The sequence below is a fragment of the Lontra canadensis genome, unplaced genomic scaffold (assembly GCF_010015895.1).
Source record: "Lontra canadensis isolate GAN:19392208 unplaced genomic scaffold, GSC_riverotter_1.0 scaffold34, whole genome shotgun sequence".
In the NCBI taxonomy this organism is placed as follows: domain Eukaryota; kingdom Metazoa; phylum Chordata; class Mammalia; order Carnivora; family Mustelidae; genus Lontra; species Lontra canadensis.
The window spans coordinates 3,773,322-3,796,399 of NW_022631028.1; the positions used below are offsets into that span (position 1 = coordinate 3,773,322).

Sequence of the window (23,078 nt, forward strand, 5' to 3'; positions counted from 1 at the left end):
CTAAGAGACTGGATTAAGTCTACTCTTAGCCTCCTGATGTGTGGATGGGTTAGCAAATTCCTCTACGGGAAGGACGGATGATCCTTTTACCTCTGGGAGAGCTGCCTCTCCTCCCCCCCGCCACACACCTACAGCGCTCCCCTCCCCACCCCCGCCCAGCTGTGTTCAATACACAAGGAGTGTCACCGCCCCGGATGACTGCTCAAGGTTCCCAGATGCGGTATTATTTCATACTTCTGGGGATAAACATGGTATGTTCAAAACAAAAGAAAAACCAACAAAGGTTTTATGATCAATTCTGTAATATGTCTGCAGATGATGACCTTCCTCCAGGTGAGGAAATACGGAGCAAGCTGGAAAGGCAGCTAAGAGAAAGGCAAGACGCCTTACCCCAACTCAGTAGGGACACACACATACACACACACACACACACACACGCTTTTAGTAACCCCAGCGAGCCATTTATGACTCTGTACTTTCTCCTGTTCACTGACATCCCACCTCCGGTCCCCCAGATAAGCCAACTGAGTTCTGGGTCCCCTTCTCCGTGACTTCTGGGCCCTCTTAGAGACGAACTCCTCCCCTCAGCCCTGAGGGGCCTTGGCCAAATCCTCACTGACTCCCCTCTGAGGCCTGCTCTTTAATTACACCTTAATGTGAACCGATCTTTGCTTTAATGAGCCTGTAAAGAAGATTGATTGGGCCCTGGCTTTTCTAGAGGGCTCACCCGGCAGGCACAGGGAAAGTGAACGACTACTATTGATTCTGCTTCCCCAGAAGATACAGCCAAGAAGAGGGCTCCATCCTTCATAGCCTTGGGCTCCCTCAACCCCACCCAGGGCTCCTTCCACTTAACTGGCTCTGAGTGGGGTCACAGACAGGACACCCGGTTTCTTTCCTTACAGGTTTTTATTCTCCGGAAGTTACAATAAAGAAATGTTAAATACACCATCCCTTTTACTGAATCCATTTCTCTTTAGCCGAGAGGTCATAGCGAAACAGGTAATGCGGAGACGGACAACCACCTCCGGTATTTTTACTTAAATTAGTCTAAGTCTTCCAAATACATTTTTATTAACATGAGAGAAAAATAATTTTCTTCAAAAAAAATTTTCAGATTAGTGGTCGCCAGGAGTGTGAGGGGAAGAGGATGGGGGACGGGGTTGGTTTATTTGTTTTTTGAGGTAATGATAATGTTCTGGAATTAGAAACTGACGACGGCTGCACAACGAGAATGGGCTAAAAGCCGCTGAACTGTATACTCTAAAATGCTTAAAACAGCGAGTTTCGTTATGCTGATTTTATCTCAATTAAAAAATTACTTTTCAAGTAGCACTGGGCGGGCTCTGTCGGCAGAGCACATGACTCCTGATCTTGGGGTTGTGAGTTCAAGCCCCACACTGGTATAAAGATTACTTAAAATAAGATCTTTAGAACAAATAATTTTCAAAAAAGTTTTTTTTCATGACTCAAAGTAAAAGGTGTTTCAATGTGTTTTCAAACAAGACAGAAACCTGAGGGATTTTAATAGGACTATTACAGAGTCACAAGTAATTGTGTGCAAGGCATCTCCGCCAAGCTCTCCCACCTGATCTAGGCCAAAGGCAGTGGAGAGTGAAAGAAAAGGGATGGGGAAGCGACAAGGTTTAAAATGTACACCAGCTGTGGTGTGCCTGGCTGGCTCGGTTGTCGGGGTATGGGACTCTCAGTCTCAGGGTCGTGAGCTGGAGCCCCTGAGGACAGAGGTTACTTTAACACACGCGCACTCACACACACACACCACCCCACCCCGAACTGGAAAAGAAGTTACCTGGACCGAGCCCAGGGCCGGATGGGAAACTTGTTACAGCTGACATGCGTGAGACAAAAGCAAACGTCGATTTCACAGCAAGCGTTTTACTCCTAGGACTGAACAAAATCCAACCATTTCCACTGTAACAGATCTTCTCCATGATACAAGTGCAGGAACACCCCAGGAAAAGCGGAAATTTTTCTTCACCAGAAATGTCACTTATGCATCAGACAAAATTACTGTTGCCGTGGGAATTGTAACATGAGTTTCCTGGACTTCAAATTAAAAAACACACACAAAATGGAAACGTAAAAATCTATCGTCAGATTTCGCTCCCATTTAACAAAACTCTTATTTTTTGTTTTTTGTTTTTCCTGAGAACTATCAAATTAGCTTCCCCACTCCCCACCCCGGTTCTATTAAGAGCTTTCCTTACATTTCATGCTTTTTTGTTAGTAAGGACAAATGGCTTTGGCATTATCCTCAGGACGAAAATCTGCTCTCTGACAAATTCTTTAATTGAATTAGATTCCTTTAATCAGAAAGGATTAAACAATTGAAATTTTACTGAATGACTTCAGTTCCCAAAACTCTGCGAGAAGTCCTGACAGTAAAGCCGGACAGAAAGCCCGCCCCGAGGCCCTCCCAACTGTGACCCCTGAGGAGGAGGGCCCTGATGCCCTGACGTCTGGGGCCTCAGAGCACCCTTGTGTGAGCAAGGAGCCAGGTGACGGACGGGGCCGCAGGACACTGGGAACCATGCACGGAGACAATGAGCTGATCTGCAGAGGCACACGCCAGTGCCGACAGGTGTCAGAGCTGCAGACCACAGAGCCACTACCTCAGTGGAAGCCAGTGTGCCCCACTGAGGTAGTGGCTCACAGCACAGCAGGTCCGTCACTTCTCTGACGCCCTCACTGCCCCTGTGCTCAATGTCCGGGTCACAGAAGGAATATGAAACTGTCTCAGCCCCTCACTCAGCTGATGACACAGAAGCTCCCCCGTCCCAGGTCACGACATCAGAGCAGGATGCTTGCCTGGGTCAGCCCCTCCCTCGAAGCCCCCACCTGGAAATGGGTCCCCAGAAAGTTGTGCTGGCTCCTCTACCTCAGCGGGCCTCAGCCAGCTAGACCCTTGACACATTTCACTTGTTCTCCTGATCATCTGGCTGCCCACAACGGGAGGGTGAGACACAAACACGAATCTGGGGATTAGGGTATGACACGGGACATGTACGGAGCTCGCCGACCTACTGTATCTTCACATGCTGTGCTAGGGGCTTCCCAGATGCGATAGCACTGAAGCCTGGTGAGGACACTTTCGGATGGCCCCTGGGCCCCAACCTCATAGGCACAGAAGGGACCTACTCCACATTTGTTGAACATATGACATTTCTGAATTCAGTGGTTCTGAAAAGCCACAGACACACCAGCAGAACAAGCTTTTCGAAGCCTGAAGGACGGGAATTATCCTGGGAACAGAGATGCTGAGCACTTCCTGGGCCAGCCTGGAAGGACAGGCCATCCCGCTGCCCACTGCTACTTTCGTCCCTATCCTTTGCACGGTCCCCTTGGGAAAATACAGAAAGGCATGAAGGATGACAGCAGAATTACCCACAATCCTGCTGCCCAGATGTCACGCTGCTAACCTAATCTGCAGGGCTGCAGCCAGGGAGTCAGGCCTCTCAGAGCAAAGAAAGATCAACACCCTTCAGTTCCTGTGGTTTCAGAGAAATCACTGACCAAGTCAGATGGGGACCAGCGTCAGGCCGAAGAGGTGCCTGCCAACACTAACCGGCATTTTCCAAACTCACTCAAAACCAGGAGGGAGCCTTTATTTCTTCTCCCTGCTTTACATAGTTTAACGCTGTCTAATTGGAATAGCAGGAACGAAGCCAACCGGCCCCACGGCTCCAGGCTCTTGGGCCAAGGAACAGAAATGTATTTTTAGTCAGCAGAGCAAGGCGTGATTCAAGTACGACAGGCCCCGAGGCCAAGCTGGGGGCCCTGCCCATCTCTGGCATGGCAAGCTCGGAGTCACCTGCCGTGCTCGCGCACTCAGTGCATGGGGGCACATAAAGGAAAAGAGCACAGGCATCTGGGTCCAGTCTCAGTCCCACCTCTCGCCTTGGCAACTTACAGGAACTCAGGGATCCTCGGTTTCCTGTTAGTGACACAAAGATGTTCTCTGTGTCCCTGGTTTCCTCCCCGAGGGAAGGCAGAGCTTCTCACCCTTGAATGAGTGCGCAGAGGGCCAAGGGACCTTCCTAAAGCAGCTTCTGATCCAGCGTGGCTGGGCTGAGGCCCAAGATTCTGCATTTCCAACGAGCCCAGTGCGGGTAGGACACTGTTAACCCAGGAACCATACTTTTAGTAACAAGAAGTTAAAAGCACCTTCTAGTGCTTTCCTCTATGAACATACAAGGGAGCATCACATCCTTAATTAGCCTCTGGTATGGGTAACTCATTTAATTTAGCAGCAGTTCAACACTTTCCAGATGCTGGACACACAGGCGGATGGGTACAAAGACATAGTTGGACCCCTGCCTGCCCATCTTGGGACAAAAGGCCACAACCTTCATTCCAGCACTCCACAGAAACAAGGACTGCCCCCCAGATCCCGTGGCCCTACGGGTAAGATCATGCCAGGCCCCCAGGGGCCATGTGACAGGCGGCCACAAGCCAGAAGCAGCAGCCACCATCTGTCAAACACCTCCCAGGTGTCTTGCATGATGCCAGGAGTTTCCTATACTACAATGCACTTCTCTTGGACCTCTGGTTCACCTTTCCCATGTGTAAAGGACCAAGGAAACTCTGTAAATGAGGACAATGAGGTTTGGAGAGAGAAAGCTGTTTTTCCAGGACATGGAGCTGGGGCCATCATTCTAACTAATCCTTTGCTATTTCAATCCTGCAATGCCTTGAAAAGGGTTAAGCTCGACACCCCAACTCATAAGGACGGAGCACTTCCCCAGCACAGGGCCTGTTGCCAGCAAAAATCCGACACCTGCAAGCTACAAGAGCCATCACATGGATGATGTCTTCCCACCAGGTCCCTCTGCTCTGCCTGCCAAGCGTCAGTGTCAAGAAAAGATACGTGCAGGGGAGCAAACGAGCTCTAACACCAGCAGAATCAAAATCAAATAAAAATAGGGCTGGTGTGGAAAAAAGGAAATTTAGTGTGAAGAGAAAGGTGTTCTGCTGAGGCTGTCCACAGAAATGTGGTTGAGAAAACTGTTGGGACCCACAGCGGGTTCATCCAGAAAGACCTCTGTGCTGGTTTCAAACAAGTGAGCGCCCCGCCCCCACTGACTGAAGTGGGCATCACTCCTGAGCAAAAAGCTCTTAGCAGTTCTGAGGAGAACACGTCTTACTTTCATCCTCCCTTCATTTTTCATTTAAGTCCCTTTATAGCCTTTGCCATTTCCAACGTGCTGTTGAACACTTGATCACATCAACAGATTCCTTACTTTTAGCTTGATTTCAGAGGCCTGGGGTATTTTTTTTTTTTTTAAGCTATAAAAGTGAACTGGGTCACATGATGAGGTCCAGTGCCAAAAACGTGAGCTTGCTGTCTTACAATTCGCATGGCTTTCTTTAACTCCAGTTCATTCACTCCAAGTTGCAATTTACCCAGTAGGACCAAGATACTTAGTAAGTCTATGTATCAATTAAGACCAGTTTCCTCCCAAATCAGGTGAGGTGAGGCAAGTCTTCCAGGTTTTAACATAATCAAGCAAGGGACTTGTCATGAGCATTGGGGCTCTGTGGAGAAAGGCTGTTCTGCACCAGCCAGCACAAGGACACAAGTTTGCCTGCCACCAAATGTCAGCAAGATAATACCATGGCCTCAAGACCCAGCCCAGGGTTCCCCGAGGGGCACCACTTACAGGAAGAGAGAGACGATGTGAGATGAAGCAGCACCCAGGGACGGCACGGCTGTCAGCTCATTGTTATTGAGGTACCTGTAACAACAAGAAGACATTTCTCACTTAAGTCAGCTGTTTGAAAAATTTCACATATATAAAGTAAATCAAAAAACACTGCTGAGGGGCGCCTGGGTGGCTCAGTGGGTTAAAGCCTCTGCCTTCGGCTCAGGTCATGATCCCAGGGTCCTGGAATCGAGCCCCGCATCTGGCTCTCTACTCAGTGGGGAGCCTGCTTCCCCCTCTCTCTCTTTCTCTCTGCCTCTCTACTTGTGATCTCTGTCTATAAAATAAATAAATAAAATCTTAAAAACAAAAAACAAAAAAACACTGCTGAGGTGGCCATGGGAAGATGATACTGCAATGTTCACTAAAAGATAAAGAATTTTATTTTGAGATTTTATTTATTTGACAGAGAGAGAGAGCATGAACAAGGAGAGGGGCAGAAGCAGAGGGAGAAGCAGACTCCCCACCAAGCAGGGAGCCCGATGTAGGGATCAATCCCAGGACCCAGGGATCAAGACCTGAGCTGAAGACAGACGCTTAACCAACTGAGCCACCAAGGTGACCCAAAAGATAAAGAATTTTAAAAGAGACCTGTTAAAGATAGTTAAGTCACATGAGCTCACAAAAACGAACCATCTGCCACAACTATGGTTTAGAAACACACTCTCGGGGGGTGCTACCTGTCTTCCAGATTCGCACCTAGCTCTGAATTCAACACTCACAAACAGGGAACAGTAATGAAAGGTCGAGGTACGTGGTGCAGAACAAAAGCACCCCAAAACTATCGACGAGGATGTTCCTGGTCGGCTGGAAGAGTCAGAAAAGGATTTGGGGAGAAAAAACATCCCTTCCTGCTTGCTCTTCCACATCGGAGACACGGGGTTCTACAAATCACAGCTCTGCCATCACCAAAGGACGGTGCCCTCGTACCCAGGGCCAGAGCCTCCCCCATGCTCAGAGTTCCCAGGAGCTTGGGATATGTGGGCCCGTTATTCCAGTGCCTCAGCCGTGCAACAAGTAACAAGGAAGCTGCACTTGCGCAGTCCCATCTACTTGGGATTCCAGCTTCCCTGAACTCAGATGAAGCCTCCAGGCATGTTTTCCAGGCATGCGTACATATAGACACACACTTTTGCACAAAGACATTTTGAAAACCCTCCCCAGACCGGACATGCTCTCCAAGCCCCTCTCCCGCCCCAGCCGTCTAAATCTTCATGAAAGGGAAAGCCCGCAAACCAAAACACAGTTTGCTGGGTCTGCCCCAGAGGCTCTGCAATCCAGCCTCCTTACATGGACATGTATTTCCAATTCTGGGGAGAGAATCCAAAATCAGACTTGCAAAGTGAGCCCAAAAATCCTTAAGAAAGCCAGAGCACAGGGATCCAGCTTTCAGCTGGGTGACAAGCTGGAAAGAAACTATCTGAGATGCAGAATCAAAGGAGTAACACTAGGTTATCTTACTCTTTCTCTCTCTCTCTCTTTTTTTTCCTTAAGAGACTGTGTGCTTACATGGACCATCTTGTTACTGTTTAAAGACAAGGCCGCTGAAGTGACAGCTGCATTCATACAAGTATACAGCTAGTATTGGCTTGAATAGAATAATCTGGTTGTCTGCCATCTTCTATAGACGTGAACAGGAGGAGAAAAAAAAAAAAAGGGAAAGGCCTTGAATTATCCCATTTGCTTTCTTCAGTGCCAAAGCCAGTTAGAGATGAGGCTTGGCAATTACTGGGCCGTGGGACACAGAATGTCTGTTTCAATAGCTTCATGACTAAAGCATCTGGCAGAGAGAAAGCAGATCCGTATCATGTGGCAAATCCCTTCTTCACTTAAAGGGCCCTTGTCTGTGTGCTGAAGTAGACAATTAATTACTTTAACAGTCTCTTATCTGACGGCCCCCGGAATCAGCCTGTTTCTGCTTCCCCTCTTTGCTCCTCCAACCCTGCAGTGATCCATTTCCCATCTTGGTGTGGGGATGATGAACACTCTCCAGCAGCTTTAATCTCCGTTAATACACTTTCACGGTACCATCAACACACTTAGTACTCGAGGAGACCCTCAGATCTTTGCAGAGCAAGGAAAACTAACGTCAGGGCCAGCTGCCAATAAGGTAGCTTGTGTAGGAAGTCTTCGGTGCTAGAGATCTGTTCTAGAACACGATGATGGTGCTAGTAATAATGCTGGCAGCAGCTAACCGATGGAGGGGCTGCTAGGTGCCCGGCATGGTTCTAAGAGCTTTCCAGCACATTAACTGATCTTTAGAACCCTACAGAGTAAGAATTCCCAAGGACATTGCCATTGTACCAAGGAGGAAATGGAAACACTGAGGTGTGGACTAATTTGACGGTCGCTGTAGTAAGTGGCAGTGGCCCGGGGAGTGTAGCAGAAGTCTACCTTCTTAACCACTCACTACTCTCTATTTCTTTATAATTATAGCAGCATCTCCACATGCATGATGCAACTGCATCATTGCCACTCAGACTCAGGTACCAAGTCCTCGTGCTGGTCCCTACCCTGCAGCTAAGGGCTCTAGGTCAACTTTCAGTTGCAATCACGTGACTAAGGCCACACAACTAGATAGCGGCACAGGCAAGAGCAGAACCCAAGAATGGCTGCCAGTCAGAGGCGAGCCACGAGTGGCAAGGCCAGCAAGCCGGAAGGCTCCTAAACCCTCAGGGAACATGGTGGCTGTGCCTCGGGCTGCTTAGGATCCGACTTGATGCTAAACCTGAAACTGGCAGCTCAGACTTCTCTGCGGGGGAACTTCTGAACGACCTCGGTCTCAGGCCGGCCCCACCACACATAAAACAAACTGCTCCCCCTGATTTCACAGAAATCAATGAACAAGGAAAAGGGGCGGCACAGGAAGATGTCAGATGCTGCCCAAACTGCTGGAAGAGGAGCACACAGGTGTTGCAGTGCTACAGATAAACGGGGCATTTCCTATCTAGACTGGCAGTCTGCAGACACAGGAGAGATCACAGGCTTTGACCGCAGCAGGGCAGCTCCATCTACACAGAGGACAGGCGGCGTCCAAAGGAGGAGGCTGCGTGGCCCACCCACCTCTCGATCACTCCTACATAAAAAGCACCGCTAGTTAAATGTAAATCGGTTGGCGCCGCCACTCCTGGCATTCTCTGTGTGCCCTGTCCCCGTAGATGCGGGAGACCACAGTGGAGAGCACACTTGCTCTGAGACACGACCAACTTGCCAGCCCGAAATAGAGACTGGTCAAAAATAGCACGGCCAGAGCTCGGAGGGAAAGCTGAGCGCAGTCTCCACGAATCAGGAAACTAGGGATTTAGGACAAGGTTTGATGAAACTTTCTGAATATCAAGGCATGCAGTCTTCTACCTTTCACACTCCCCCCGCATTTGCTCCCATCCGAGGTCCCAAAAGCCCTTCTAAAATGTCTTGCTTCTTGAACTGACTTTTCCTGATGATTCGCAACTAAGAAGTGCCTCCCTCGGGTGCATCAGACCATGAATCATGGCCTAACCCTTGAGCTGGAAGAGGTGTAAATAAGGGAAATGGGGCTCCAAGGACTGCCTGACCGCAGGGCAGAACCGAGAGGTGGGCCTTTTCCAGCTCACCCATCATAAGGTGAGCATGGGCCTTCTGGACTCTCTGAAATGTCCCGTTACTCAGCTTGCCGAAAGGAAGTTCTTGTATTTTGTAAGATGCAATATGTTAGGAAGGGCGTTTCAGAGTAGTTTAATTAGTATCTCAATCAACTGAGGCTCCCACAGACAATGAAAACAAACCCAAGGAGTGATTTTGGGTTACGGGGCTTTTTGGCCTTTTTGTTTGTTTGTTTAATTGCCATATTATTTATTGAATAGCTGATCTAAGCACACAGTAAAATTTTCAAACTGTTTCAAAAGAGAATAAGCAGGAATATACAATGAAACCTGCAGCTTCCTTGCACTTCAGTCCCCTGGTCGGCCTCCAAGAGGAAGCGTGGGCTGCCAGCTCCGAGAGATGCATTCATGTTCCTCTTTTACACAGATGCTTGTGAATTATACAGACTGTTCTAGAGCGCAGCTTCCCTCAGTAATACATCTTGTAGATCTCCCCCCATTCTTCTGACCAGCTGCAGAGTACTTCCTCTGCAGGCATGAATGAACTATCACTTATTTAGCCAATCCACTATGGGGAGGCATTTTGGGTGTTGCCACAGGCAAGGAGAGAGCTGCCCTTCATAACACAGTGGAGCAGAAAGCGGAAACTTCAGTTAGCTTTGCTTTTTCCAAGGGACAAAGTCATCCATAGCAGGTAGGAGCCTTTTTGGAGTCAGAGTCACATTATCAGTTACTATTATGAAGGCTTTTAGCTCCTTAAGACTAAGGCATACTGATAATGATACATACTGCTACATCGTTTCTGTACCAGAAGGCCAGATGTGCTTGGTTCAGGACAGGGATGGAGGGGATAGTTACATTAAGTGAGCAACTGCAAACAAGAATACTAATGATGGAGTTTGTGCAGGAGGCCCTCAGCTGAATGCTGACACGCGCCATCTCACTGGGTCACATGCCAACCCTTTGAGGAAGGCGCTGAAGTTCCCTCCACCTTAAAAGAAGAAACTGAGGCACCATGAGAGAGTCGCGGAACAGGGGTTATTAGGAGGGGATGTTTACAGCTCGGATCTGCACACAGGATAGCTCTGGGTTCATTCAACCCCATTCCGACCCTTTAGCAATTGAAGGGCCCACAGTGGGTCACTTAACCTTACTGTGCCTTAGTTTCCTCTGGGAAAAAAAAAATGTAAACAACATCAGGATCAACGTCATAGGGTTGTGGCAGGACCCGGCTGAAATAATTAAACCTAGCGGCTTAGGAGCAAGCCAGAAATAGAGTAAATGCTTAACAGGTGGTGGTAATTCGCAGCCAAAGGGCAGTGCCTCAAAAAGATACCCCTGGTTCTTCCAGCCCTCCCTTAAACACACGCACGCACACACGCACATACACGCGCGCGCACGCACGTTGGTGGGAGCATGGTCCTGAGACACCAGAGAGTGAGCCATAAATACCCAGAGGCAGGGCACACTCGGGCTTCCCGGCCGCCATGAGGAACATTTTAGGTCAATGGCCCTGGACAGCACACAGCAGCGCCCACAGTGAGCATTCAGGCAGCAAGCACGTGACCTGCGTGCAGCTCTTAAAGAGGACGGTATAAATAGCCCCTCTTATTAATAGAGGAGCCTGGCCTTCCAGGACCCCTGGCTGGAGGCCCTCCCTGGTGGGCTTTCCTCAGGGCTGTGGGCGGCGCAGACCGTGCGGCTGGGCAGCAGCTGCTCAAGCGTCCTCACGGCCTCCAGGGGCCTCCAACAGCCTTGCTTTCTCTCGCCAATGGGCCACGATGGACTGTGGTTCCAGACCTCCAAAATAAAACCACTGCTAAACCACGGCCTGCTGCTTTGCCAGCCTGTGGTTCTCCTCTCACCGAGGTTTCCAGACTCACAGGGAGGGCTATGCCGGGTTTAAGAGAGCTGACAGCTCCCGGGAAGGCCTTGAACCCACTTAATTTAGAAGCAACTGTATGTCAACTATGACTTTTTTTTGTTGTTGTTCTTCAATATCCTTTCCCACCTCCCCACCCCTTACTCCTCTTTACCATCTGCCTCCACTATGGATCAGAATTCCCTCCAGGAAAGGCCCAAATCTGCACCAGTGAGAAGTTCCATTGATCTGGGCTCCAGGGAACTCGTCTTGACCATCCTAGTGTGACACCAGGGACTGTGAGCGGTCATGGTGGTAAGAGGTCCTCAAGGATTTGTTTCTTAATAAATAAAGCCCAGCTTGGGGGGCTATGTGCTTCCAAATGTTGCAGACGGAAATAATACTCAGTAGCCTCACCATGTGCAAAGCTGTGGACATCACCTCCAGTTGAATAATTCTAGGACCACTGGTCATGTGTTCGTACATCCACGCTGCAGACAGGGAAAAGCAGCACTGAGGCACTAAGTAACTTGCCCAACGACACAGACAGGCAAAGAACAAAACCACAACTCAAATCCAGGTCTATCTACTACCAAATGTGTGTGTTTTCCACTACACCACACTGTATCCAAAGATGCAATCTCTGTCTTCAGGGCTCCCACACTAGGAAGGGAGTGTTGGCACAGAAAGCGTGGCACAAGAGTAGACTTGGGGGCGGGGGTAGGCCTATTCGACCATTTGCTAGCATGCAATCCCGGCCATGTCTCCATGCCTTGGTTCCCTCGCCTGTCTGGAGAAGGTGGCAGCGACAATAAGGAGGACAGCTGTGCTAAGGACAATGGCTAGCTAAGGTCAACCTTCACGAGTGCAATATCAGAAGAAGAAGGAGAGCAGTCGTCACACACAAAACAAGGAGCTCAGGATGCGGGCAGGGGCCTCATCTGGCTCATAAATGCAGCAGAAGTTCCGAAGAGGGAGAAAATTCAAGGTGGAGACAGAAGGGTCTATTTTATTAGGTCAGATTTGACCCACCTCCCACTTTCGTGCTCCCTCCACTGGCTGTTGACTAGGGTCCTGGACAGAATATTCCCAAGGGCTCCTTCCAACTATGAAGTTCTTTTAACTTTGGAAGTTTAAACCTTTTTTAAAGACACATGGAAATCATAACCTCAATTTGGAGAATCTGGAGATGGGGCTAGGGGATGCTGGTATTTTGCCAATTGCACCAAGGGATAAAATTAAGTTTTGTTTAGATAAATCATCCAACAATGAAATCAAAGAATAATAAACAAGGACTTCTATCGGTTACATATAAGGACCTAATAGTATCTAATAAAAATCACTGAAAATAGAAGCACAACAGGGTGAATAATTTATAGACTATCCATGTGTAGTAGGTTTTACATAAAAATTTAAGTGGTGCCTGGGTGGCTCACTTGGTTAAGTGACTGCCTTAGGCTGAGGTCATGACCCTGGAGTCCCAGATCGAGCCCCACATTGGGCTCCCTGCTCAGAGGGGAGCCTGCCTCTTCCCCTCTGACCCTCCCCCACCATGCGCGCGCGCTCTCTCTCTCTCTCATTGTCTCTCTCAAATAAATAAATAAAAATAAATAAATACACAAAATAAAAATTTAAGTGGGACATCTAAAAAATTTTTTTAACTTCCATGACCAAGTATTCAAAAATGTGAAGGTTAAGTACAAAAACTAATAGAAAACTGTAAGATGTATATACAGTTTGATCTCCAAATTCTATGTTGTAGAAGTATCTATTTTCACAAGGCATTCATAATGGTTATTACGTCTGGTGATTTGAATTAGTCTTTACTTATTTCTAGACTCTCTTAATTTCCTGCTGTGGTTATGTACGACTTACAGAGAGTTTCTTTAAAGTCCCTGTGAACTAAAATCCTGATAACCCCAACTTCTATGTTAAAAGCAGAGTTCTTGGGGTGCCTGGGTGGCTCAGTGGGTTAAGCCTCTGCCTTTGGCTCAGGTCATGACCTCAGGGTCCTGGGATCAAGCCCCAAGCTTCCCCCCCTCTCTGCCTGCCTCTCTGCCTACTTGTGATCTCTGTCTCTCTGTCTTTCTGTCAAATAAATAAATAAATAAAATCTTTAAAAGGAAAAAAAAAAAAAAGGCAGAGTTCTTCATAGCCAAAAAGAAGGAAAGAGGGAGGCCTGATTTATAGGACCCTTCACAAGGCAGGGGACTGGCTGAGAGTGCTGATGGGAGGGGACAAGCCAGCCCTGTCTTCCATTTTCCTGCACCTGCGTTTCCTGGGGAAGTGGAGGTAGTGGGCTGGTGCATATGCTTGGGCTCAGGGGACTACCTCCCCAGCAACGGCGGGGGCAGAAGCAGGTGGGTGTGCCAACACAGAGGGTCCACAAGGTTTCCACATGGGAGGGGACCCTCCTATCCACCCCCCCCACCAGGTCCCCGTTATTTCCCTGGGATTCTAGTGTGCCCATGAGAAGGGAGGGGCTACAGGGAAGGAGCACAGAAAGCTGGCAAGCTTAGACTGCTGATCCAGGCTGGGTGAGAGGGCTTCCCCAGGAGCTCTTAGTCCCCCACCCCCAAATGGAAGTTTAGGAGAAAGCACTCACACTTCCTGTAGATTTGGCAAGTCCTCAAAACCAGCAGGGTCAATCTCAGAAAGTTTATTATAGCTCAGGTTTCTGGTAAAGGAAGAGCAAAAAACAATTAATAATTAATTAATTAAATCAACATGAAACATTAAACCCCAAATCCAGAACTTTCTACTCCGCTCCCCAGACCAGGCCCTCTCCCTCGTAACTGCCCCTATTATCCCATATGTTATTTGAAGTAACCTTAGTAACACTGAGATTTACAGACAGAGCTCCTCCCCACATACATCCACAAACAAGTCATTGTGAAAATCTCAAATCACTGAAAGTAGCGAAACCCAAATGGATTTCAGTCAATGTAACTTCACCACTTAGCGACTTCTAAAGGTAAGTCAGTCCTCTATCTACATTAGGGTGTGCTGATCCAAACATTTTGCACCGAATCAGATCCCAGGTTATTCCGAATAGCATTTTAAAAATCAGTATTTTAGTAAAACACCAAATATTGCTCAGTAGTACAGAAAAGGAGGGGTCAGGAGCTGACCCTTTACCGTCTACAAATCAGTGGTTCTCAACCGGGGATGGCGTTGGCAATATCTAGAGACATTTTTAGTTGTTACAACTGCAGAAGAAAGGTGGGGTGGGGCGTAGGGTTGCTACACACATCTAGTGTGTGTAGGTCAGAGATGTGGCTCAATATCCCACAATGGCACAGGACAGCCCTTCACAACAATCACCCGCCCTGAGCGCCAATGCTAATATTCAGGGCTTGAGAAACCCTGGTCTGAGGAAGATCTGATGATGACAATCGCTAAGATGCACACTCCAAGTTGAAGGAACTGCTTAGAAAGTTGAGACCTTATGAGACCCTAATCATAAGGTTATCCACGAACATGACTCACCCATCAATGAATAAATACTGAGAGTGACAGTCACACAAGAGAGGAGCTGCGGTTATGGGGAACTCGTGGCTGGTCTTAACCAAAGGCAGTGAAAGCCTCCCATGCAAACAACCTTCTCAAGAAGATGGCACCTGCCGAGATCATTCAGAATGACCTCTCTCTCCTCTCATCCCCGAGCTAGACCCTTAGACAAGGAGCAAGCAAGCTGACCTGTGTTCAGTCAGCCAAGCATCTCGGATCAGCCCTCAGGCTAGACCAGTTTGATCTTTCAGGAACAGAAATCCAGAGACGTGGTCCAAATGGGACCTTGATGCACACTGTGCCTTGCTCCCTGCCACCAAAACACACCCAGTCCCACGTATGTTGAAGAGGTCAGCACTATTCATCTCAGCTATTAATCCCCTTGGCATTAATGCCAAGTAACGGAACTATGAATTGTGAGTTTCAAGTCTATCATTTAGGCAGCACGTAAGTGGCAACTAGCTTTTAAACTTCCTCCAGAGACATTCCAATCAATACTAACCTACAGCTGATAGCCATTTCACTGTCGACTCAAGACATTAATCTAAATAAAAGTCAGACTGCACTTGAAATTAATGGTACATCTGTGTTCAGGGCACAGCCTGAATTAAAAGCAATTTGTCCAGAGATTATGTTACTATAAAAATTGAAGGTGGTAATTTTTTAAACCACATACTGATGTCAAGTGCGAGCTTGTCTGTGCCTGGGGGTATTTACGATCGGGTACACAGAAATCAACAGGTTAGACTTGAAAAAGAAAATCCACAAATGGAGAGAATTCTCCCACATCAGAAAAAAGACTGGACAGAATGAAATTTTCTTCTATTTTGAGAGGGGTACCATAAACAAGAGGGCTGGAAATACCGTTTCTGGGTCTAGAGATAACGTGAGTTTATAGTATCTCCAAGGTTTGCATCATCATTGGTTATGAGAGCTACTGAACTGGAGGAGACATCCAGGGAAGACTCAGAGGTCACAAAGGCAAGAGCCCTGGAGGGCAAGCAGGCAGTGTGGACGGTCACCCTGCCAGGCATGCAGAGAGGCCGACACAGAAGTACCTGCTGGCCCATCAAAAGGGGGAATTTGCTCCTGTCTCTAGAAACTAGGCCAATGAAGACCAGTCTTCATTTGGAAGAGAAGCTCAAACTCTGAATTCTTAGGTGAAATCCTTTCAATTCTTAAAAAAACAACAACAAAAAAAAAAACCAAAAATAAAGTAAATCTGGATGGGTCAAACAGGCCACATCAGACTAAGGACCACCAGTTTTTAACCTCCCGTTCTGGGCCACCAACTCTTCAGGCATTAAGTTCAAAATGCAAGTCTTGTTTCTGGCTTATAGATGTAGCCAGGGATGGGAGCAGTCTCTGGAATGAAATTACGCCCCTTATTCCCCACTCCAGGAGTGGTATTAGAATAAAACCATTTTTAAATTGTGACACCCCTTTGGTCCGTTGTTCTTGTAAAGAGCAGACAAAATTTACTTAAATTTCAAAAACGTTGTATAATTTCTGCTCATTAGGTGAGGCTCCTTGGAAAAGGGTCTTCTGCAAGCTAGTCTTATGCGGAAGCTAGACAGTACGAGGTCCTCACGCTGAGATTCCAGCAAACAGCAACCAAGATGAAGACACCTGTACGTGGAAATCAACACCCTCCCTGGGCCTGCCTGGAGGGGGCCACTTTTTGACATCGAATAAACTAGAAAAGCCATCTTATCAACAGATGAGTGTCAGAGACTGGTCTGAAGGGTCATTCTCCCAGAGCGGCCTATCAGCAATTACGGACAGAGGACACGGGCCAGAGCTCAGGTCCCCTGCAACAGCTTTGACTTTTGGCCACAGAGATGCCCAGCTGTGAGGTCTGAGCAGCGACCAGTCCTGAAACCTGCGACAAGCTGCTGACCTTCAACTGCTGGATCAGGAAATGGGGGAAATATTTACTGCCGTCTCCTTGCCAAATATAATCTGAAACGAAATCCTCAGAGACGTTTTCTGGTTTGCTCATCCCAGCGAGACGAACTCGCCACACGTTTCTCTGGTGTGGTTTATATGAAACATAAGAAGTTGCCATCTTCACCACGCTGAAGTGTGCAGCTCGGTGGCATGAAGTGGGGTCACGCTGGTGTGCAACCATTGCGACCATCCAGCTCCCCAACTTTGTCACCTCCGGCCGAGACTCCGTAGCCCGTCCTCCACTCAACCCCCCGTCCTCCACTCAACCCCCCGCAGCCTCCATTCTGCTTTCTGTCTCTGTGAATTGGGCTCTTCTGCAGACCTCATGTATCCGTCCTTTTCCGTCTGGCTTACTTCACTCAGCAACTTGTCCTCAAGGTCCGTCCGTGTTCTAGCCTGTGTCACAATTTCCTTCCTTTTTAGGGCCGAATAACATTCCATTTTGTGTGTCTGCACACACATACCCCGTATTTTGTTTATCCACGCAGCAGCTAATGGACCTGTGAGTTATTTCCACCTTTCCGCGATGATCAAGAACGCTATCATCAGCACTGTTTTTTTTTTCTCCCAGCACAATTTTTTATTGAGACGTAACCTCAGCATAATTCTTTGTTTTTTTTTAACTCTTTGACTGCTATGCTTATGGATACCACTCATTTCTCAGCAGTTAAGGAAACATGTCTGTTCAGTCCAAGAATTGTGCAGGGAGGGTTGTGAATTCTCATGTTGGGTCAGAAGAACAATCAAAGGGTTAATTAGTTAAAAAAAAAAAAACAACCACCAAGAAAAAACCCTTTCACGAGGTCTCTCTTTCAGGTGGCAGCTGACACGCACATAAATTTAAAGCATCTCACGTATTTCTACAAACATGATCGCCCCTTCCCAGGCCCGACATCTGAATGTGTCTTCGGCTGAAGGTTTCAGATTCTCCTGTCAAAACAATTCATCTGTCAACAGGACAGATGCTGTCAGAAGCATTTCTGCACCTTTCAGTAGCAGAGAGGGCTGGAAAGAAACCTCCAGGAATTCAGTTACCGCCAATTGCAGCTTTCACTAAACATTTTGTCAGCCATTGTCATAACACAAATTTTCCCTGTTCCTCGTACAAAGGGTGCGCAGAGCTTGGAACAATCGGGCCCAGCCGTAGACATTCTTTCAGCTAATCCGCTGAAAGATGACAGTCCAGCCCACCATTTGGAGAACACACAGGAGGGACCTCTGCGGAGAATGGCTCAAGTTTTATCCCGCTTTTATCTGTGTCTGAGAAGTAAACTGTTCAATAGTGTGCGACAACAATCTGCTTGCTGAGTGTTTTTCCTAACAAAGACCCCCAATCCTGGCTCCACTGCATTGGAAGAGCTAAATCCGTGAACAGCCGAGCAGTCACCACCGTTACGGAAACCCGCGCCATCCAACCCAGTAGCCCGTGGCTGGCCGTGTGGCTACTCACCGTCACACTGAAAGTAATTAAGATTACACAAAATTGGGGCACCTGGCTGGCTCAATGGGTTAAAGCCTCTGCCTTCAGCTCAGGTCATCATCTCAGGGTCCTGGGATTGAGCCCCGCTTTGGGCTCTCTGCTCAGTAGGGAGCCTGCTTCCCCCTCTCTCTCTGCCTGCCTCTCTGCCTCCTTGTGATCTCTGTCAAATAAATAAATAAAATCTTAAAAAAAAAAAAAAGATTACACAAAATTAAGAATTCAGTTCCTTGGTCATGCTAGTTCTATTCCAAGCTTGCAACCGACACGGGAAGCTCATAGCTATGGTAAGGCCCAATGCAGACAATTTCTACTAAACTGTCCTGTACTGAAATTGTTCAGGAATTAATACACATTTTGAGTGAACTGGCATTTATGGAAGAAACTTGGATCTCAAACATAAAACCGAATTTCCTGATAATTCAAGAGCTTTGTTAAAAATGTGGTGGGAGACCCTGACCTTAATATACATCCTTTAGCTGCACAAAATTCTTAATAACCATCCCAACAGAGGAGAGGGCATTTGAAAATGCAATGGAAGATACTCCATAAAAAATGCCCTCTGAGTGTAACTCTATAGGCTTAATCAGTATTTACATAATCAGACCAGCATCTTCCTGGATTACAACCAGAACCACATATTACAAACTTGGCAAACACTATTCAAAGCTGGCAAACAATAATTCATTGACTCCTTGGAAGCTGAGGGATAAAAAGTTCCGTTTGCTATTGAGTAAGCTGTGGTGAGGAAGTAACCCCAGCATCATTAGACCAATGTAATGAGTACTTCCTCTTCAAATGCAAGCCTTGCTCACAGACCACTGACTGACACAGACAAAACCTCCTGCTCAGGAGAGCCATGAAACTTCAACATGACTAGGAATCCTAATTCACAGTGGAAGGAAGGGGTCCTAACTCCATGACAAGCTTCCCCTGGGGAGGGAGGTGTTTTTACTCAGTTTGGTTTCCAGGCCAGCCTGTTTCCCATTACTCAACTCCGTCTGGACCCCTGAACGTCACAGTACTTTGCATATTTTAAGCCTTTGATATTTGCTAAACTGAGTAATACAGCCAGGAAGAGAAGTGCGAAGCCATCCAATGACCCATGTGGTGAGCACTACTGGAGCACCCAGGACTAGCCTGGAAACCCCTTATTTCTTGGAAAACTGGGGTCCCAGGCATCCTCTCTTCTGACCTCAAAAACTGTGCTTGCCACCGACTGAAAAAGGACTCACCTGCTTAGGACTCCCCGGGAAAAAGTGATTGGTCCTTTCAAAGTTCAAGGGGTGTGAACGAAGAAGAACATACAACTTGTTAAAGTTATGTAATCCCTTAATCTTTTAAGGCCATTTCTGCTGCATTCTTACCTTCTGAGAAGTTACGTGTGGTGCACATCGAGTTCCAATAAAATCACCACGTTAGGCTCCCTAGACCCACATTATAGGTTTTATGAGAATAAGGGATTTCTTTTTAAATCTACAATACTGAATGCTCTTATCTTTTTTTCTTTTGTGATGCTTTCCCCTCCTTGACCAAAAGCCACGACTGAAAGGCTGATAATATGCATTAAAGGCTTAGATGGAGAATAATAAATAAAACTGCTTCTTAAATGGGAATCATGCTTCTGGCATCCTCACCCACGAATTCCCCCTCGGGAGATGGTTTTGTACTTGCTGCCATCTTTCCTCAGGAAGTGAAGAAGCCCCATAGTCCCTAAACTGAGGCTTAGAAAAAGAAACACATTCTGCAAACTGTTAAAGGTAAAGACACTCAGCTATCAACTCACTACATACAGCTCATTTTGTAACTCGGCCAGATTTAAGAAAGTAAGGAATGAATCACAGTTACTTCCATTTTTGAAAGTGTTACATTGATAAATCTCTGTGCACACCAGGCAACTCAAAAAAGAAGAGATAATGTGCTCCAGCCATACAAGGACCTCACAGTTAAGTGCCTGCATTTACTCCTTAAAATTGGCTATAGAAATCAGCATGGGCCTCTGAACTCTAATGCTTAACACATTATCTGACAGAAGTTACCCCTGCCTGCTTCCAGAATCCCAGAGGTCTCATATGTACCTCCCTATCTTAATGGCTCGCACATCATACCCCCACCCCATGGATAATTTCAATACAGGTCAAAGTCTTTGTCCTTTGGTAACAGACAGATGTCAAGTTCAAATATTCACTGTCTACAACGTATACTGCGCTGTGATAAATTCTAATACAAATGAGGGTAAGATCTAGTCTGTGACCTTACAGATCTAGTCTGTAACCTACTGGTCAGAAAAGACTCTGAACCAAAGAATTACAGTCAAAGGCTCTGATAAGGGCAAGCATCTTCCGAATGGTAGACCAGGAGGTACACTGTACATTGGTGGTTCTTGGGCCAAGGCTGAACTGCAGGGAAATTTGTTTGTGAGACTGAAGAGTGTCTGGAGAAAAAGTTTTCACCAAAAAAATAAAAGTTGCAGCTCCTCTTGGGAACAACCGTTGGGCCAGCATTCCTGATTTCAGCCACCAGCTACACTTACTTGGCAAGGACCGCAGTTGACCATGAACCTCACTGCTCCTATTATCTCTCCCAGGACCTCCCTACTCACGTGCACTCTCTGCCTGGCCCCTGTATTTGTCATCCTTGCATGGACACCACTGCATCCAGACGGCATGCAGAGCGGGGAAGATTAGCTGTGATGAAAAAGGTTAATCAGAAAGAAAGACCTTAGTGCACCCTAAAGAAGAGAAAAGGAGCATGGTTTTTAAGGAAGAATGCCAGAAAATAAAGCCAGAAAAGTAAAATAAGGTGTGAAAATTATGAAACTAGACAAACAAAAAGCTAAGAAATCAAGACCTCGTAGAAAGGAAAAGGGCAAGACGTGAACAGTTTTAGGGCAAAGTCAAGAAGAGTCATCTGTGTTATCAGATCACAACCCACTGGCCAGTTAAGTTAAGGGTTACATAAACCTAAACAAATCCCAGTGCCAGGTCCCTTCTGACAGTTAATCTATGGGGCCATTTAAAGTTGATTTCCAGAGGAAGAGAACAGCTCCTTGTTCATCTACTTAAAGTTCTGACCAAAAGAACCAACAGCCCCACCTCCACAGACAGTAATCAGCATCTGCTTTCTCTAACATCCCTTAATGCGGAAGACTTGAAAACCTGTTTTTCCTACCCAAATCTTAGTTTGGCTGAAGAGACAAAGCACCTGGGTGTGCTCTCATGCCTGGTTGTGGGGGTGGTCCCAGAGGGAAGTCCATAAATATCCCATAACACTCTCTCCGTAAATATGGCACATGCATCATTAACCCCTAAAGATTAATTAATTGAAAGGAGGCACTCTGGCTTCACCAGCTCTGCAGTTGGTGGGTATTTCACAAAGGGAATCTGAGCAGGAAGGAGCTGCCAGCCACAGGCTGACCCTCCCACAAACCTGTCCTACAGGGAGCACCACCCATGACCACCCCAGCAGGGGAGAGGGGCCTACAGCCACCATTTGGTTCTGCTATTACAGAAGTGACTTTGCAGAGACTTGGAAATGGGGAGGGGAAGGGAGGGGTCAGGAGTCTGGTCACCTACTCTGGTCACCTACTCTCTGCTTGATCCAATCTCTGAAAAGGGATCACAAAGTCGCCCTTTCAGAGAGTCCTCAAGCTCTAGAGGACTTTCCAAACTCATCACGCCCACAACAGGACGGGTTCCCCCTTGCCAGGCATCATCCAGCACAGCAGCCCAGCCCTGCTGGGGAACAGAGGGTGGTTGCTGCCTCCCAGGCAGGCCCGCCCTGCTTCATCAATCTCTTGTCCAACGTGGCCCTCCTGCCCCGAGGCAGCAGGCGCTCCGGTGGGAGCAGGAGGCTCATCCGTGATGACCGAGAGGAGACAGAAGTGCAGCGAGAAGGCATGCTCACCTCTGGTGTCACACGTAGGGGCTGGAGTTCCTTCAGTGAAAGGATGGAGGGGGTTCTCCTACAAAACCACGCTCTACGAAGGCAGGAAACGGAGACTTCTGTCTCCACAGCAGTTACAAACAGGTTGGGCAAGAGGCACAGGAAGTGAGGGGCATATTAATCTGGTGGATACTTTCGGAATCCTTGCCTCACCAAGTGCTCTGTGAAGTCCTCCTCTGGTCACAGATCACTGTTTTCCTATCCTAACACCTCACCTGGACCCCTCGGCCCCCACCAACGTCTGCAGGAGGCTGAGCTTCTTGTAGAACCATGACTGCAGATTAAGAGTGCATGTTAATACCATGACGCAGCCTTATAATTCATTCACTTTGGTGTCACGTACAGAAATGTCAACTAGCAACAGCCCATAACTATTTCTTTTGAGTCAATGCATCACGCGACAAAATTATGTAAACATTGGCACAACCACCAACTCTACGTGACACTGTGATCAATGTTCCCTCCCAGAACACTGAAATGATTCTCCACTTAACCTCCAACGGGTTTCACACACGTCGTGCCCTCACTGAGGGGCTCGCAGAGAGGAAAGTAAACGTTTTAACACATAAAAAACACGTAAGCCATACAAAAATACTCCTGGTCACAAGAACAGGGTGGTCAAATTCCAAGCCTGTCTTTCTGCCAGATGGTACAGCTGAGGATTTCACTGGGATAAAGAGATAAGGGAATTCTATACCACGGACTCTGGATTCTTCAGAACTGAAACCTCCAATACTCCAGTAACATACTACTTCCCGAGCACGGAAGACACGTTCAAATATACAAAACAAACCAACAGAAACCTCTCCTTCCCTCCCTCAGAGTCATTACACACCCTCCTCAAAGTTTCTCTTGTCTAGGAGTTTCCCAAAAGCAGGAAAAGGGTCAAGGCATCTGGTAGGTTTTTTAACATGAGACCGGTCAACAAAAATTCGGACAGTACACAAACCTCTTGTTAGAGAAACTTATGCCCAGAGATTTTAAAAAGAAAGAAAGAAAGAAAGAAAGAAAGAAAGAAAGAAAGAAAGAAA

At 47.2% G+C, this 23,078-nt stretch overlaps 1 protein-coding gene across 1 annotated transcript in view; it reads right to left on the minus strand.

Annotated features, from left to right (window-relative positions):
* Nucleotides 1-23,078, minus strand: part of LRIG1 (leucine rich repeats and immunoglobulin like domains 1) — a 109,566-nt gene that overhangs the window by 58,163 nt on the left and 28,325 nt on the right. The window contains exons 2-3 of the mRNA XM_032867343.1: nt 13,771-13,842; nt 5,682-5,756 (exon numbers count right to left, since the gene is read on the minus strand). Coding sequence (XP_032723234.1) covers nt 5,682-5,756; nt 13,771-13,842 — 147 coding nt within the window. The remainder of the gene's footprint in view (nt 1-5,681; nt 5,757-13,770; nt 13,843-23,078) is intronic.